This window comes from Nestor notabilis, unplaced genomic scaffold (genome assembly GCF_000696875.1).
Source record: "Nestor notabilis isolate BGI_N333 unplaced genomic scaffold, ASM69687v1 scaffold21534, whole genome shotgun sequence".
Lineage (NCBI taxonomy): Eukaryota > Metazoa > Chordata > Aves > Psittaciformes > Psittacidae > Nestor > Nestor notabilis.
In genome coordinates this window covers 2,108-20,191 of record NW_009924575.1, presented here as the reverse complement: position 1 = coordinate 20,191, position 18,084 = coordinate 2,108, and the positions used below count along the sequence as shown (strand labels likewise).

Sequence of the window (18,084 nt, the reverse complement as noted above, 5' to 3'; positions counted from 1 at the left end):
CCCCCGGGCTTGTTTCCAGTGTTGGATGCAGCCGCTGCTGCCATGCGCCCACCAGAACTGCACTCAGCTCACAAGAGGATCGCCCTCAGCTCACAGCACCTTATCCCATGGCAACTGGAGCAGGAGCTCGTAATACCTCTGCACAGCAGTGCCCACAGCTCCCCAGAGAGCAGCACAGCAGCACCCACACTGCTCCAGCAAAAGGTCACTGGCTGCAGAGCCAACACATCACCCCCAGGTTCCAGCAGGACCTCAGGAGGCGGTTCCAGCCCTCTTCTCCAGGACACTAGCACACGGACCTAAGTGTCAACAGCAATCCCATCATAGGATCCAGATGTTTCCAATATAAGCTGAACAAGCCCAACTATTCAGATGAGGACTTGTCCCCTCGTGCAGTGAAGGATAAGGAAGGGCCCTCTCTGCCCCCAAGTTACGGCTGACCCCTACTGCAGAGGGTTGAGCAGTCACCCCCAGGCCCTGTTGTTCCCCACCAGCCTCCACAGCCAGCTCGCAATTAGCTCTGTTAACACCAACTCCGAGCTGCCAGGCAGGATCAAAGAGCACAGTCATTACACAGCAGCAGCAGAAAAACCATCACTCCTAGGGCAAAGACATGTCAAATGGTGAATAAAACCCATTCTCCCCAGAAAGGCAAGTTTTTAAAGGTGCCACACACAACCTGGGCAGCCCTCCCCACAACAGCCAGCCTGGTCAAGAGGCGTTCAAAGCACAGATCATTAGAAAATAGAGGTGGAAAAGGGCTGCACATCACAGCTCATTAATGACAAACCTGCTCGCACCCTGCATGTCTCATAGTCCAAACATCTCACACTCCAAGTGTGGCTGCTTTCTGAAGCCCCTGGCGTGCTCTTGATCCAACAGCCAGTACCCACCGTTGTGCACCCCAGACTATCAGCAGCCCAGCTTGCAGCTAAAGCTACAACACACCAGGTCAGAGATGTGGTGGTGCCTGCATGCCTCTTCCCAGCACTCTGGCATGAAAATGCTCTGTAGGTACGGCAGCAGCAGAGTGCAAGGGGGATCTCGGGGGGAAAAGCCTGGGGAGAGGATCTTGATGAAGAATGGGTTATTAAAAAGAATACGCCAAGGAAATAGTTGCCTGAACTTATTTACTGCACAGCCCTTCCAGGAGATCCTGTATGCTGGGATTTTTTTCAAGTCTTCATCAAGCTGAAGGGGTCTTCTGCCTTTCAAGCCTCTTCCTGAAAGTTCAGTCCAGAAGGACGCAAGTTTTAATCTCTTCCAGTGTACAGAGGTGAGCATCACTGAAAAGCAGGGTCCACCACAGTCCATGCATCTGCAGCTTCAAGAGATTTCCTGGGATCCCTGTGCCCCCATGCTGCAGATGTGCCAAAGGGAGCAGAGGCTAGAAGGGAAGGAAGAGGATGGGAGCAGAGGCATGGCCAAGGCATTCACCACACCAAAGGGACTGCTTTAGTGTTGGACTTCCACTGAAGCTGCAAAGGGAGCACCTTTTTGGGGAGACAGGCAGAGTCACACAGTCCCAGCAGCATGGGGGTGCACAGCAGGTTCAGGCAACGCATGGTGCCAGCTGGATGTCGCCTCCTTGCTGCCATCACCCAGGCTGCACGGCACCTCAGTTTTCAGAAGCACTGTGGAGTTAAACACATTTTATTTTCTCCTAATGGGTCATGTCAATGTTAAAGAGATGCTCTTGGAAACCCTATCTCCTGGGGAAGAGCATCTTCAGGCGCAGGCAACCCAAAGCCCCAGGCAGACACAATCTGGTGCCCGGCACCCTGCAGTGGGGAGAGCCCTTGGCCTTGCAAGAGCTGCAGGCAGAGGTCAGGCTGCCCAGTAGCCAGAGAGTTAAGCGGGCACCGGGACCCCAGCCAGGGTCTTTGTTGCACGCAGGGCCCCCCTCTCCCCAGCCCAGGAGCAGATCAAAGCACTGGGTATTTACCTCCTGGCTGGGTGCAGGACACCGGCCCTTTCTGCTAGGGCTTTTCATCCCTATTAGGGCCGTGAAAGGCTGAGCTATGAGATCAGCTGCCAGGGGCTGTCCGGGGACAGTGCTGAGCCGCAAAGGTCAGGAGGGAGGAGGAGAAGAGAAAAGAGGCAGAGGCTTAAGGGACAGGGCTCAACAAAATCGCATTTACTGTGGTCACGGTCTTCAGACAAGCCTCCAAGACAAGGAACCGCATGTTGTCTAAGGGCCATTATTTGGGTTTGACATGTCCAGTGCCTGGGCTTTGAAGTTGGGAGTAGAACACCGTTAGAGACCCATTTGTCTCTGGCACAAGTCCTTTGGCTCCCACGCAGCATCTCCCACAGGGAGAGGGTCTCATCCCTGCTCTGCCACCAGCTCCCAGTGGGATAGGGATGGTGGAGGAAAGTCAGTCCTCAAAGACCAGATGGTTATGCCACCAGGACAGCTTTGCTTTGCCCAGGCTTTCTGTGTTGCCCCAGGTATGTTGCAAGCTGGTGGGACAAGGATGCAATGCATCTGCAGAGCATCAGCCCATTTGGGTGAAGAATGAGGAAGCCAGTTAATTGGGTTTTTATCAGCAGAAGTTCATAGCTCTCATCATGGCATCAAACGGCACTTTTGCTTTCAACTCATCTTCACCAAACAAGTTGTGGGACGGAAGATGAGGAGCACATGAAAGTGGCCACATTCAAATGCAATCAGCAGAGAAAGCCAGCAAAGAGCTGGCAGGCTGACAAACCGCCCCAGGGGGCTGCGCCCGCCCCTCCCCCGCCCCGGCATGGCACCCATCCACAGCACTCGCCGGGACACAAGGAACCAGAGAGGAAATTATTAAATACCAAGGGCTGCAGAAAGAGCTCAAGCAGCTCCACAGACACTCTCAGGCATGCTGGCATGGGCTATAGGTTTCTCAAACCAACAGCAGTCATTCCGGAAGCTGGAGGAGTACAGCCAGAAAAGCAAGTATGGCAACGTATCCCAAAAACAAGGAGGAAGGATTATTCTGGCAGTTGGCAGTATATAGGTGACCCCTTCTCCATGATGAAGTGCAAGCTATAGAAAAATGCTGATGTAGAAAGGCCCAGGGACGAAGCACACATCCAATGGTTTACAACAGATAATTCTTGCCAGGTTAAGTCTAATTGCGTCTAAAAACAGAAATGCAAGACAAGGGGTTTAAAGAAACACTCAGGGTAATATATCTGGTCTCACTGAATCCTGCTGCCAAAAAGCGTTAGATTGGATTACGAACATTATTACATCAAAAATGGATTGAAGGGCTTAAAGACTAACAATAAACAGCAAATGTATCAGATTTATGGGGCAAACATCTACCGAGACCTCGCTTTTACTTCAACATTTTCATCAAACAAGGTCTGCTAGCCTTAAAGAGGTTCCCAAGAGAGGTGTAATCCTGTGGCCGTGCCCAGGCACTTGGCAAAGGGATGGGCAAGAGAAAACACCCTGGAAAATTACAACAGCACTGGCTGGCTGAGCTGCTGTCCATCACATCTGCAAACAGCTGCCTGGAGAGCACCCAAAGGCTGAGGAAGGCTTTGCTTGGAGGTCTTTGCTCTCCCACACCCCATCTAACACAGAAAGGGCTTCCGGGACCACCCCAAACACCTAATGGAAAATGAGTTGGAGAACCGTGTCCAAGGATGAAGCAAGTGCTCAGCTCAAGAACATATCACCTAGGCAGCTCCCTGCCAGTGGCACCAGCAGCAGGCATGGCACATGGGGCCACATCCAGAGCTCCTGCGTGGCAATGCTGGGGAACTGCACCGGGAGCTCCTCCTCACGCAGCCCAGCTGCCAGGACACCGGGATTAATGCATCTCTATCTAGGCACGTCATTACCAGAGATAGGAAAACTGGAGCAAGTTCAAAGAGTAGCAGCAAATACAATTAAGAGCTGGAGTGAATTAGGAGGGCAGGTGGAAAGAGCCGAACCTGCATGGCTGGCTAAGCCATGGCAGGGCCCAAGTTGCCCATGAGCATCCGAGGAGTGCAGACACAAGGGGTGGGCAGGAAGCCTACTTGAGTTGGACACAGACAGCCAAGGAAGCAGGGAAAAACCATCAAAATCAGTAAAAACCGAGGGCGAGGATAAATATCAGCATAGTCAGGCTCTCAAACCTGGGGCAGATGACCTGCGGGCAGAAGCAGGTCCCCCATCCACATCTAAAACAGCACCATCACAAAATAGCCATCAGTTTTCACCTTCCTATAGTCTTTTGCTCCTGCTAGCCCCAAATGCAACTGGATGGATTATTTTTAAGCACTCAGACACATTCTTCCCTCCCATTTCAGCCATTCGCAAGCATCCAGCTTCTCTACCAGCTCTACAAGGACGAAGGGAGGAGTAACCACACATCTGCTAATGAGCCAGAAGCACTTTCTGCCTCCATGAGGATGGTATGAATGACCCACACCCTGCTGCTAGCTCAGGGAATAGCAGCACCAATCACATCTGCACTGAGGTCTGGAAGTACAAGCTACCCTGGAGTCCCCATCAATCTTTCCAGCAGCCTTGTCCATGTGCTTGGTCAAGGAAGCCCCAAAAGAACTCCCTTTTTGGGCAAAAAGCAAGAATTCATTCCTGATTGACCACACCTTCCCACCTCCCACAGTGCAGCAGGAGGAACAATCCGGGACAGCCACCATTGCATGCTTCCCTCCACGGTGTATAATGGTTCCGCAGGGAGGAGACAGGAGACAACCATCAGGCACCAAAAGCAGGCTGGGTGGCAGCCACAGGAGACCAAGGACAGAAGAAACCATGAACTGCCCTGAACCTATGGAGCAAAATACCCAGTTCCCAAATTCACAGCTTATCCACTGACCGAGGGCCCTGATGCCCCATTTTTTCATCCTCCACAAAGCCGCCTGCCTACAGCGCAGGCCTGCAGCAGGAGCTGCCACATCTTGCTCTTTATGAAGCAGCTTACGAAGAAGAAGCATCACCTTCCCCTGCACAGCCCTGAGGAAAAAGATGCTTTAACTGGCAGAAGGGATCAACGTGAGGCTGCGGAGAGGACAGGGAGAGGTTACGTTTGCTTTCAAAAGCCTTTTTCATTGCTAAGCCAAAGGCTGAGGCCATGTCCCTCATGATAAAAGTGTCCTTAAACAAGCCTTGGCATATCCAAGGCGAGAGCGAGAAGCAGCTCTGAATGGGGAGGGACCCCGGGAAGTCCCTGGCTCCAGCAGGGAGGTTTTCCCTGCTTGGGGAAAGCAGGGGCCAAGCAGCACACATCCCACTGCTGCCCCGCTCCCCTCCACTGCAGCGTCGCTTCCCCGGCTTAGGGCTGCCGGCAAATGAAAAGGAAGAAAAAACCCTTTTGTGTGTCAAGCCAGAGCTTGGGGAAAGGGAGGGGAAGGGGAAAAATAAAAAAAATGAAAAAAAGGGGAAAAAAAAAAAAAAAGAAAAAGAAAAAAAAAAAAAGACAACATGTGGGTGGTCTGCTCAGGAGACTTTTGACTTTGTTTTTTTGGCTATTTTCTTTCTTGGCAGAAAGAGCTCCTGGGGCTGCTCAGCAGAGGGTATGGCCAGATCACAGGAGCATCCTCGGCCCACCCAGGGGCCAAAGTTCAGCTGGCAACAGCCGTTCACTCCCAGCGCCGAGGGGGCTCGCATCAAAGCGCAGAGGAGTCAAGAGAAATTAAAGTCAGAAACGGTCCGAGGAGGGGGCAGAGGGCACTGCCGGCTCCCCAAGGAGAGAGGGGGCACCCCACAGGGATGCTCTGTGCACCTCACTTGCTGCATCCCTGTTACAGCCATATACAGGCCCCGAGATGCTGCAACTGGAGACTGGGATTGGGAAACAAGAGGATAAATAGGATTTTATGGTAGTCTCTTGGGAGTTCTCCCTGCCTTGGGATGAAAGCAGGATTCTATTACAAATAGAGGGAAAACTTCTAGATACGGGAGAAGATTCCCATCACTGGTAGCAGAATCATGTAAAAAAAGACTGGGCAAAAACGTAATGAGTTTAAAAGCTTTGGCCAAACCTCTGACGGCAAAGCTGGCACGGTGAAGCTTGCAAAATCCCGGCTGAGCATCCCGTCGGATCTGCAGCAAGCCAGAGCAATAGTGACCCAGGTGTGCTGGCAGCGTTGGAGGGGAGCTGGCACAGGCTCAAAGCCATGGGGGCCCTTGGGGAGCTGCGTTTGTACTTGGTAGCACGCCGTCAGCTGCTTGTGAAAATGCCACCGAAAGCTACGGGAGGTTGATTTAACTTAAGCAAGAGCTTTCGTGTGAAATACAAAGCAGCTCCTTAAAACTTGTGCAATTCAGAACCTGGTAAATCCCTTTGCCTGCACTTTCCTGCCCGACTCGCATTGCAATGCGAGGGACCCCACGTTTCTCCTCCCCGGCGCTTCGTCAGGCTCCTGAACTTGTTCTCAGGAACGTATTTGTCTTCGGGGGCTCTCTGCAGCCTGTGGGTCCCATGGGATCTACCAAAGGGGCATGAGGTGGGATCCCGCTTTCAGCCCTCATTAGCATGATGACCATGGCGCTGCTTGAACTTGACCCCTGAGCATGGAGAAGCTGCTGACCAAGCGCTTGAAGGTGTTTGCCTGACATACAAAAGGCAGACTAATGGCTGTGCTTTTAAGCCCCTCTCCACACTCTCTGCCCACCACAGGGAAAGCTTGCCACTGAATTAAGCCTTGCCTCAGCTGAGGGACAGCAGAAGGGCTGACCTGTTGGGGTCCCAGAGCCACCAGGCTGGTGCCAGCCATGGTTACTCACGTTACAGGAGATCAGAGTCTGCTGGGGAGCTGTGCTGGGGCTTTTAGCATCCCCAGCCCATCTCCAGGGTGCTGGGGATGCAGCCAGGGTTCCCTGCACCCCCAGAGCTGGTGACCCCACCTGTGCCCTCTGAGTGACACTGGGCTGATGGCCCCAAATCCAGACAGTGAAGGTGACCGAGCAAGGGCAGCTCCTGGGAGAGACTGGCCTTGCCAAAGGGTGACTCAACCTGGTACAGCCCGTGGTCTGTGCCGGCACCATGGCCATGCAGAGCAGGCTGAGCAGGTTCTTGCGCCAGGCCCTCACCTCTCCTACAGCCATGTGGTGCCCAGAGCCCCTTCGTCACCACCCTGTGCTCAGCCATGCGTTAAGAAGCACTAAGGAAAATTCACCACCAGGGTGGGCTCAGTGCTGACCTGCTGCTTTCAGTGCACCAGGTACACTCAAATTATTCTGCAGCAAAACTACAGGCAGCCCCAGAGAGAGCTCGCTGGGGAAATCCAGGCTGGCAGCATCACCATGTCACCACACTATGGCAGAGCACCTCCTGCCCCAGCTGTCTGCAAACACCCTTCACCACCCCCTCTGAGAGCAGGGATTTCAGGCTAAAAATATACTGTTTACTGACTGAGAAGCACCAGCTCCCACGGCTCAGTGCTCGCTTCCCATGCGGGCTGTGACCTCTGCACTGGCCTGCTCACCGGTGAGCCTGCAGCATGTGATAGTGAGGGCAGAGATGAGCCACCGTGCCCTTTGCAGGCTGCTCTGTGGCAAGTTCACAAGGGAAACAGTGAGCTTGAGGAGAAGACAGACAGGGAAAAGTGAGGCCAGTACTGCTAGACTGGGGGCCAAGGGATGGCCAAGCTGCCAAGCTGCACAGGCAGATACATCCCCCTGTACGCATGGACCACGGGCTCCAAGAAAATTCAGACCTTCTCTCATCTCTCCATAAAGATGTGTTGCACCAGGAAGTAAGAGGATCAGGCCAGGGTGCAGAATTTTACAGACGTTTAGACCATAGCAAGCATTGGGCACCACTGGCAGCTTCCCACTGATGGGCTGCTCTCAAGAGCCAGCATCAGTGAGGAACATAAGCACCTCCTTGGTCACCATTTCTCCTGATCCCAACTGGAGCACCAGGAGCTCCCCATCCCCAAGGCAAAGCGTACAAGAAATACCCTGCAACACCTCCAGCAAAGATGGCAGCAAAAAATAAGCTCCAAGTGTGATGGTGCTCCAGACACATGCTGCCCCTCCTTGCCAGGGCTGACCCGGCTGAGGGACATGCTGCGGGCATGGCCCCGGACGCAGCACAGCAGCCAGATACGGGCTGGTGACCCATTCCGTTCAACCAGTGGCACATTCCAACCCCTTCTCCCATCCGGCTGGAAATATTTTCCATACGTGTCAGCTCTTTGCACCAGCCAAGTCGCGAACAAGCGCCCTGGCGACACTCTCCAGGCCCTCATGGCCCCCCGAGCCAGGGTCAGCAGCGAGGAAGAGGAGGGCGACTCACATGTGATGAAGTAATCCTGCTGCCGCTTGAATTCCAGGCCCATGTAGTTGGGGCTGAACTCCTGAAACTTGATGGTGAAGCGGATCTCCTGCTCGGGCCGGTTGCACGTCACCAGCACGTTAGGGTCCATGACAGTGCTGCAGGCATCTGCCTGGTCCTTCTTCACCAGGTACAGCTTGTAGTACTCGTAAGGCTTGGACGGCTCCGCCTTGGGGCAGATAATGTCCAGTTTATCCCCAATCTCCGGGTAGATGACCAGCCCCTTCCCAGTCATGAACCTGGAAAAGAAGAGGGCAAGAGGTAAGACACATGCTCCAGCACAGTCCACAGCAGCCACACCAGCCCTTCCCACCCCATGTACAGCCCTGCTTTCACACCTTTTATTTTGTGCTTAAACTTTACTGTTCTCCCTCTGCAAAATGTCTTTTGACACCAAAATAAAGCTCCTTTTCCATCACCACCACTGCACATGCAAGGAGCCAGTACAAGGCTCCCACCGAGAAAACCAGAGGCTCGACTGGTTCAGTCCCATTCCACATCCCTCCTGCCATGATGAGGATGAGCACCCTTCCCAGACCCAAGCCTGGCACCCAGAAGGGAATGGAGTCTTTCCACAAAAGGCTGCAGAGCGGGCAGCATGGAGACGCCGCAGCTCTGCCCGACGGCCAGGCAAGGAGCTTCCTGCAGGGACAGGCAATAATTAGGCATGGGGAGAAGTCCTGACAATGGGGCACAGGGAGGGATCCCTTCCACGCCCCGGCTCCCTGAGGAATTCCTGTCCTTAAATGGAAGGTAGGGAAGCATCCTGCAGGACAACTTCTACCAAGCCAGGCTCAACGGCGTGCCCAGGAGCGTGGGAGGACCGGATGGAGAGGAGCAAGGAGGGAGGAAAGCTATTTGGGGCTGGAAGGCAGGGCATTGCAAAGGGAAGGAAGGCAATATGCTGATAATTAGCATTCAGATTTCATTATTGTGGAGCAATAATCTGAATAATTTTTTTTCAGTGTGAAGTAGAGTATTAGGGCAACAAGGACGGAAGCAGTAGCTCATCTACTTTGATGTAGGCAACATAACGCATTCTTGATGGAAGATAAGGTGGGAATGGATGCTCCTGCAAAGTTATCTCTGCTGCAACTCCCTCACGTAATTTGGGCATGACGAAAAATTAAGCGTGTGCCTCAGCAGGCTGCACGTTGGCAACTTTCCCTTCCCACTCTGACATGGCTGGGTCCCTGACCCATCCCACCCCTTCAGTAAGATGAGGCGACAGGACACCTTCTCTCCCCAGCAAGCTGCTCCAGCTGGGGCTGCAGGCACCACGGAAGGAAGATCAAACGCACAAGACCAACCTGCTCTGTGGCTCTGGTACAAGTCTTAGCAAGAAGCCACAGAGCTGAAACCATTGCCTGAGCAGCCCAGGCTCCAGGCCTCTGGCTGCGGGAGCCGCAGCAGATCCACACGCCGACCAACCGGGCTGCGAGGCAGCAGGCGGAGCCGGAGCCCACGCACACCCCAATGCCCTTGGCAAGGGCTCTGGAGCTCGGTGCCAGCTCTAACAGCGGGAGGGACAGCCAGGACAGAGACAGATAGACATCAGCTGCAACTCTCCACCAGCTCACCCTCACTCCGCCCCAGGAGAGGAGGCAAGACACAGGCACAGTGGGAACAGTCCCCTTCACCCACACTGCTCTGAATGTGGGAGCTGAATTCCAGTGGGTAGTCTGCCCCATCCTCCCTGCGGTACCCAGAACAGCACTGTGGGATCATCCCAACCCCGGCACCACCATGGCAGTGGCTGAGCCTTTGCCACACAAGCTTGTGGGGAGCAAGTAAGTTGTGTTAAAGACATAACTGCTGGAAGAAGGGATGCAGCAGCCTCATGGAAGAACAGGAGATGTAACCCGTACAGGGCCTGCGCAGGTGGGATGCTGCACCATGGCTCCATCCCTGGCGCTGCTGACAGACGAGCCATGCTTTGCCTGAACACTACCAAGTAGGTCAGCTGGCCCCTGGCCAGCAGAGTGCTTCCAGACCTTGGGAGGGAGCGATAAAGGCTTCCCCCACCCACAGCCAGAGCCCTGATGCAATACCAGGAGCCGTGCAGCAGGAGATGCAAAGGAGCCCCTGCCCCTCCCTCCCCTTGCTCAGCCTCCCCACCCCAGGCCACAGACATGCAGCGCAAGTGAACACTTGCACGCTCGCTCACAGGTTCCCACCCCGAGAGGCAGCTGGATCCCACACTCATTTCTCCACGGCTGGGCTGAGTCAGAGGCTTTCTGGCACAGGACTCCCAAGTGACTCAAATTCCCTCCTCCCAGCCCCTGCCAGCTCCCTCCTGCCCAGAAGATGCCAAACAGGAAGCCACAAACAAGCCAAGCAGATGTCTTGCAACGCCAGAGCAGGAGAAGAAGGCTCCTATCTGTCCCCCATCTTCATACCAGAAGGACCTATCACACCTCCTTGGCCAAAGCCTTGGCCAACATCAGCAAACCAACCAGTCCATGTGACACCAGCCTGTGCTGCCGGCACAGCCGTCTGGGATAGGGTCAAGCTGATTTTTAATGAGAGGAGAGGCCATAAAGCAATCAAGGGAGCCAAGAACATCCCAGCACCACATCCTGCTGGCACTTCTGTTCCTCTTAGAAAATTCACAGAGGAGGCCTCTGTTTGTTTAATTTGTTTCAAGGGTAAAATGACAAGATTAATTTCTTCTAGGAACGCTTGGTTTCAGCTTCAGAAGCACACAGCTTCTGCCTGGGAATTAGCCCAGGAACATTTTCCAGATCTCCTACTCGAACATCGAGCAAGACAGAGCTACCAGCCAAAGCAGCAGCCGTTCACCGCATGCAGTGTTGCACGGGGCTTTTGGGGGTGCTCCTTCTGACTGCCGCTCCCTGCCAGCCACATTCCTGCCCACACACACACTCTATACCCTTTGCCCTCCAATTTCCCTGATTTCTTCTCCATTTCCCCCTTAGTGTCCTCCCTCTCTTCTCTGAAGATGAAGAGAGGTCGGGCAGCACGAGCAGTGGAGATAAGCCCCTGAAGAGTATGCCTTCAAACCCTGCTCACTGCTCTTTGAGCTCCTAACCACACATCCACATTTTTCCCTCCCCTAAAACTGTGCTTTGTCAGAAGCAACAGCTTGTGATGACCATCCTAGGGAAAGCAGACAACACTTCTCATCATGCGAGAGGCCTCCACAAAATTATACTTTAAAATACAGAAGGCGCAAAGCAACATTTATCACAAGAACAGCAGAGAAAAAAAGCATTCAAAAACTGTTGCGAGTTGCGCGTACACATTATTACAGCAAGTTCTGGGTATGAGAAATATTACTTGAGAAGGACTGTTGAAGGCAAAAAAATTACTCTTGACTTGTCTTTACAAGGACAAGTCTTCAATTTTACCTTAACTGGGAAGAATGAATAGATCTCCTTTTAAATTAGGAGTGAAACTCATCATGCCCTCAGAGCACATGCTGTCATTCTGGGGGGTATCTGCTCTATTCACTGTACACTACAGTTTGATTTCCCTGTTTTAAGGCAGGGAGGGAAACAAAGAAAAAAACATAATTCAACTCAACCTTAACGCTGAAACTAAGCTCTTCTGTGGCTGATCCTGCACAGTGTGTGCTGGAGTCTGGCTGTGGAAGGCCACGAGCAGGCTCCCAGCACCCCAACCACACACAGCACCCACACTTCTACCTCTCCTACCACTTGGGAGGAGGATGGTGGCTCCAGCTTTATTTATTTAGCCTTGATGCTACCACCAGTTAGCAGCTCACAGATAACATCTCAGCATCCTTTCTCCTGGTGGCAAAGCTGGTGGGAAAGACTAACTACAGCCATTAAAGTTTAAAAACCACTGTTTTTTTGCCAATGCTGTAAACAGCATCCAGCTGAGCACTGCGTGCTGGGGTTGGGGGTGCTGGCCTCCACTCTGTTATGGGCAACTTCATCACTTAAAGCCCCTCAAGGTGCTTTTTGGGTGGCACCTGCGGCTGCCCACCCGCAGAGCTGTGCTGGCTGCTAAAGAGCATCCCATCCCAGCCAGGCATCCCTGACCGCCACATCCCGGCCCCCAGCTCCCGGCCCCGCAGGTTCCTTGGGAGCGATCAGGTGGCAGCGTCCAATTTCCTCATTGTTTCAGGAGGTGTTTTCTGATGGGAAAGGTGAAAAGGGTATTTGTGAGCCTTGTAAACCGATTCCTCCGAGTTGGGTAAACAAGGGGAGCTCTGTTGGCAGCGGGATGCCGGGATGCCGGAGCAGAGACAGGATTAAAGAGCAGCCGCTCCCCTGCCCCTAGCTGGGAGGCCGCTGGCAGGGACCCCCAACCCCTGTGGACCAGGCAGCTCGTCAGCATGGAGGGTTAGTCTTCCCTCAGGGATCCAAAAAGCACCAGTGGGACCTGATGGAATGATCCAGGGGCTACAAATGGGACCTGCTGGAAGGGACATGGGCTCAGAGGCAGCTGCCCTGGCATCTTAGAGCTGGTTTGGGGAAAAGAAAGAGGAATGAGGCAGTAAGAGATGATAATCCCTCAAAACATGCAGCAGGGCTGCTTAGGGTCCAGGGAGGGATTGCAGCCTGGTGTCCCTGGGCTGTGCCTAGGCAGGAGATGAAGCCACACCATGGCACCAGCACATTCCCTGGGTGAGCACTGACCACAGTGCCAGCTGCTGCTTCAGTTCAACCCAGTCCTTTGGGTTGTCCTTTGGTTCAATGGCCAGGCACAGACTCACCCAACAGCTCTGCACACAGAGAATGACTGGGAATCCTGATGCAACCACAGGCAGAGAGATGCTGCCCTTCTACCAGCATCCAAGACACTCACACCTTGGCCCTGAGGAGCAGCCACGTGGAAGGGTGGCAAGGCTCCTGACAAACCCCCTGACAGCCAGATCACAAGCCCATGGCTTCCTGGGCTGTCCCAAAGGACACCAGCCACATCACAGAGCTCTGGCAGCACCAGGGTTCCTGCAAGCCAGCACATCGCACAGCAATGGCCTGCTCCATCCCACCACTGGTAGAGGCTCAAAAAGCCTGGGAACATGAGGTAGGAAGGAAAAGCATGCAGGTTTGGTCAGAGCAAGCTCAGGACTGCTGGGCACGATACCTCTCTCCTCCACACACACACATACGAAGCAGACTCCTCCATGTGGGCATGCACGGGCTAGCAGACTGGGTCACAGTTAAACATGGACAATGCTAATAACATGTTCGCAGTAATAGCTCCAAACACAAGAGTCCTGCAGATACAGCATCCAGCACTTTTACAAACAAGCTAGAGTCCTTCAGCTCTTCCTCACGGAGAACATGACTGGTAAATTGCTTGAAAATATGACTTTTAAAAAAGAATAAGCTGACACACTTTCCGACAACCTCTCCCCCAAACACAGGTACTCCTTGTACCGCATGAACTATAAAATCTTTGGGGCAGCATCACCTTTCTCCACATCCAAGAAACATGATGCACCTCACCTTGTTTCAGGCTTTGCAGAAACAGAAAACAGAACATTTAACAACAGTTTCCTCCTCAGAGAAGATACTATAAAGCATTAATGCTGACATACATACAAGATGACATATGCTAAATGCTGTTTTCTTCAAAGAAATCCAAAAATAGCTGTATCTTCTAAGGAGAACATCTACTTCTGGCAGTGAAGGCTGCAGGAAGGCTGACAATGCCCAGCAGAGCGAGGCACTGCAAGAGGAGGGCAGCAATAACCAAGGTCCATATGGCATTTTCTAGTATGCAGGAGACCTGCGTCTTCCTGGTGTCTTCCTGGCAGCCGAAGATCATGTTGGCACAGCTCTCCATACCAGCAGAGCACATAGGTCCCACCAGCAAGACCACAGCTTCCATGAGCCACTCCAGCTCCCACCAGCTGGGAACCACCTCAGAAAAGGGATGGGAAACAGCTCTCCAGGCTGAAGAGATACAGTGAAAAAGTCAAAATTCCATATATATTCCATAAGCTGGGTGCATACTCCTGAAAAACCCTTCTGAAACCTGTGAGGGCTTTGCCCATACCCAGCTGCACACAAAATTAAATGCCTGCCTCTCCCTGCCTCATTCTTTTCCCTTTTCTGGGACACAGCACCACAGTTCCTCAGTAGCTACCTAGGCACAGAGGACTCTTAACCAGAACGCTCTGCTAACAGCTAGAAGAAATCAGTCATCCATCGAGGAGTCCTCCAGACCCCCTGATGCCGCAGAGCCAGGTCACACTCCAGCCATCCGAGGGTCCCACCAGAGCTCACAGTTGCTCCAAAGCTCCTCCAGTGACACCTTGGCATTTGCCAAACCTGTATTTTCACCATGCAAGAGACATCAAGAGGTTCGTAGCAAATGCTGGGCCGTTACTTGGGCAGTACCTTCACAGCTGTGTGGCTGAAGCCAAACAGCATCACAGGACAGGGACAACAGCATGGTCCCCTATGAGCTTCAGCCGAGAGCACCAGACATCCCACTTCACAGGGATAGGGCTGGGTATATCTGTGGGGGTCCCTGGCCAGCCCTGTCAGACACTGCAGCCCACCACCCAACTCACTTCACCTCTGAAGAGCCAAGGACAATTAAAACAGAGGAATTGGCACTTAACCCAAGGACCCACCTCATCTCAGTACACCAGCATCACCCACAGCGCCTTCCCAGAGCAGTGACAGCACCTGGAACACAGGACCCTTTCTCCTTTTCAACTCCCATTAAATTCTTGGGAACAAAGATATCCCATGGAAGGAAGTTAATTACAACTTGAATAAAAAGGTTCCCTGCTCTCCTCTGCCTCCCATCTGTATCTGTCGCCTTCTCGCTTGTTCAGTCAAGTTACTCATCACCACAAAGGAGGGTAAATAGGAGCACGCAAATCCCCACACTTTTAGATCCCACTTCTTTTATGTGCTCTGCTATTATTAGTCTCCTTTAAAAAGAGCCTTCGATCTTTTTTTTTCCCCTGCTAATCTACGTATAATTATTTTCACTGCCCTTCTGCAGACCTCTTCTATTTCTGCTGCATCCTTTTGGAGCCGAGGTGGGGAGCACAGAACCCAGCAATTTCAAGTAACTCTTTCTGAGAAAAAAAAAAAAACAAAAAGCAAACAAACAAAAAAAACCAACCTCTTATCTCCTTCAGCCCTTTGGCCTCCACTGCTCTAAGGTATTTTTCAGCTATTCACAACGGCACCTTCCAGCCTCTCCCAAGCTCCTCGTCATCCCCCTGTCCCCAGGCAGAGGGAATCGCCTCTGCTGAGCCCCTGCGGCCATCCCGTCCCGTTCCCCTCCCAGACACACTCTAAGGCCCTTTTTCCACATCTCGGGTTTAATGAGGCCCATTCAACCCTCCCAAAGACAAAAGGCCCTTCTCGTTTCCAAACGGATTTACACGACACATCAGTGAGGCATAAACGGGTCGCCATGGCAACCCGCACCCTGGCCCCCCCAGCACCAGGATGCCATTTTCTAACGCCACTGCGCCCCAAAACCCCTTTGTTGCTTTAGTGCCAGCTGTAAGGCTTGGCTCAGGCTGGTAAAAGCACCCACCCACCCAAAAGTGACACACACACACATACACACACAGAGGTGCCAAGGACGCCATTTTCTGAGATGAAGTTAAATGATGCTCAAGCCGCACACCACTGGCACAGCACCCCAATAAGCTGTGCAGCATGATCAACTCCAGGTCATGGTCAAGTCAGGGTTCAAACTAAGCAGAAGGCAAGGAAACACCAACTACAAGGGGGAAATGAAACCAAAATACCCTTCTCTCTGCCTAGAAAGAGGTGTGATGCTTGAGACAGCACAGACAAGTCCATGCTCAAGTGCCAGACCCGGCTTGGCTCCCAGCCTCCCTCCACACGGAAGCCGTGGCTTTAACAAAACCAGAAGGCTGCTTCAATGCTTCACACGGAGGCTCAGTAACCAGGAGCCTCACATTCAGTGCTTCATGCTGTCTCTTTCCCGAACCAGCTTCAATCACTGAAGGCCAAGAGAACACACCATCTACCCTGTGCAGAGCTGCCCATCCCAGGTGGGCAGCAGATCAGATCGCACCATGGCTCCTTGAGCTCTGTTCATAAGTTGCACAGTCACTGCTGTAACTCTGAAGACCAAGCCCTTACAGAATGTAAAGGGGGACAGCCCAGTTGTTCTTAGCAGATGGAGAGAGACCAGACAGAACCTATTTTACCACAAAACCACACAACTGCAGTGTCTTTCTGCAGCGGGAAGCCAGGCGGAGGACCCAGGTTACAACTGCAAACCTGCAGCCTGCAGAAGGGTCTGGTCTCCTCTCCTCCAGTCCAGACCCTTCTCCAGGGAGAAGGAATCCAGAACAACACTGGGCAAGGGCTGACTCAGAACTCCACCCACTTCATCACCCAGCAATGGTTTCCATTACTGGAGGTGTTCTTCAGCCAAAAAAGCCACCCACCAAGCAGCAGCAACACAGTCCCTCTGTACAGGTTTTGCTTGTACCATCCCTGCACTGGGTGCCAGGGCAGCACGAGTCCAGACAAGGGACAGCTAACAGGTCACCAGGGGAGGGAAAGGACAATCCCCACAGGTCTGCTCTGCCTCTGCACCAGCTGCTGAGCCCAGGAGCCTGCACTGCTCCCAGGGGCTTTGGGACCAGTTCCAGCAGCAGTTACACCACAGTTATCACCAACCAAGAAGACACCGAGCACAAGAGGGCTCCAGCCATTGAAGGTAATGCAGGGAACAGGTCAGCAGCCAGGCTTCAGGAAAGCAGGCACGGGTGCTGCTGCAGGGTGCTGCCACACCTTGGTGTCCATGGCCAGCGGCTGCCACCACAGCACTGACATCCCCATCCCCACAGCTGCCAGCAGCCAGGACCAGCCCCAGTGACTCAGAGGAGGGCTTTCTCCTTAAGCCATCCTCTAATTACAGCATGGCAAAGGTACATGCTGCCAGAGAGCATCTGAGCCCCAGACTCCCTCCACCAGTCCCAAGGAGGACAGGCAACGGAGACCCACAGTGCTTGGGAGGACACCAAAGCACCGAGCTGGGTAGGAGGAAAGCTCTGTTGTCCCCTGCCATGGCAAGGACCACATTTCCAACCACATCTCCTCCTGTCCCATCCCAACCACGGCCCATCAGCTGCCCACAAACACCCAGCAGAGGTTGGGTGGCTTTGGGCTTTGTCCTGCAGAGGCTAAAGCATACACCAGCGATAGCAGAGCCACCAGAGAAGCCACCGGCACAAGGCCCATTGTGCTGGGATCACCAAAGTGGGGCTCCTGCTCCAGCCCTCGAGCTGCTGAATGCCTCCTGCTCGCTGTCAATACATCCACTCAGGCGGGATGGGGATCTCGGGGGTTTGATTACCTCCAGCACCCTGCCTGGGTGCGCACTGCCTGCCCGGTAGCTGGAGAAAATGCATACACATGGTGGGGGACGACAAGGAACCCTCAGATCACTTCCACACTGGGGACAAGCGCTGCCAAAGGTGGGTGGCAGCACCCACCAAAAGGTGAATGTTTTCTTTCGTCCCCTCCTGGGCTCAGGCAGGATACCTCCCCCCATGCTTGTCCACCATCTATGGGGATAGCTGCTGACCACCCAATGCCTCAAGGAGGAGGAAGAGGAGGAAGGCTCACAGGCCCCACAGAAGCCATGTGCTGTTTCATCTTCCCACCTCTGTGCCCCCGTGCGCTCAGACACTGCACCCAAACCATGTAAACAAACCATATTAATCCAAAGCCTGTGAGGGGGAGTTACAAAAAGAAAAATGCTGGTAATTGAGGGAATTTGAAGCAGATTTAATTGAGGCCAGAGCCCTGGCACAGGCTGCTGCTGCCACCTGCAGCACTCTCCACAG

At 53.3% G+C, this 18,084-nt stretch overlaps 1 protein-coding gene across 1 annotated transcript in view; it reads right to left on the bottom strand.

Annotated features, from left to right (window-relative positions):
* The window catches only part of LOC104404278 (ephrin-B1), a gene marked incomplete at its 3' end in the record, with an annotated part of 17,404 nt that extends 8,887 nt beyond the window's left edge, over nucleotides 1-8,517 (bottom strand). Inside the window, exon 1 of the mRNA XM_010012668.1 lies at nucleotides 8,244-8,517. Coding sequence (XP_010010970.1) covers nucleotides 8,244-8,517 — 274 coding nt within the window. The remainder of the gene's footprint in view (nucleotides 1-8,243) is intronic.
* Between the last annotated feature and the right edge of the window lie 9,567 nt (nucleotides 8,518-18,084).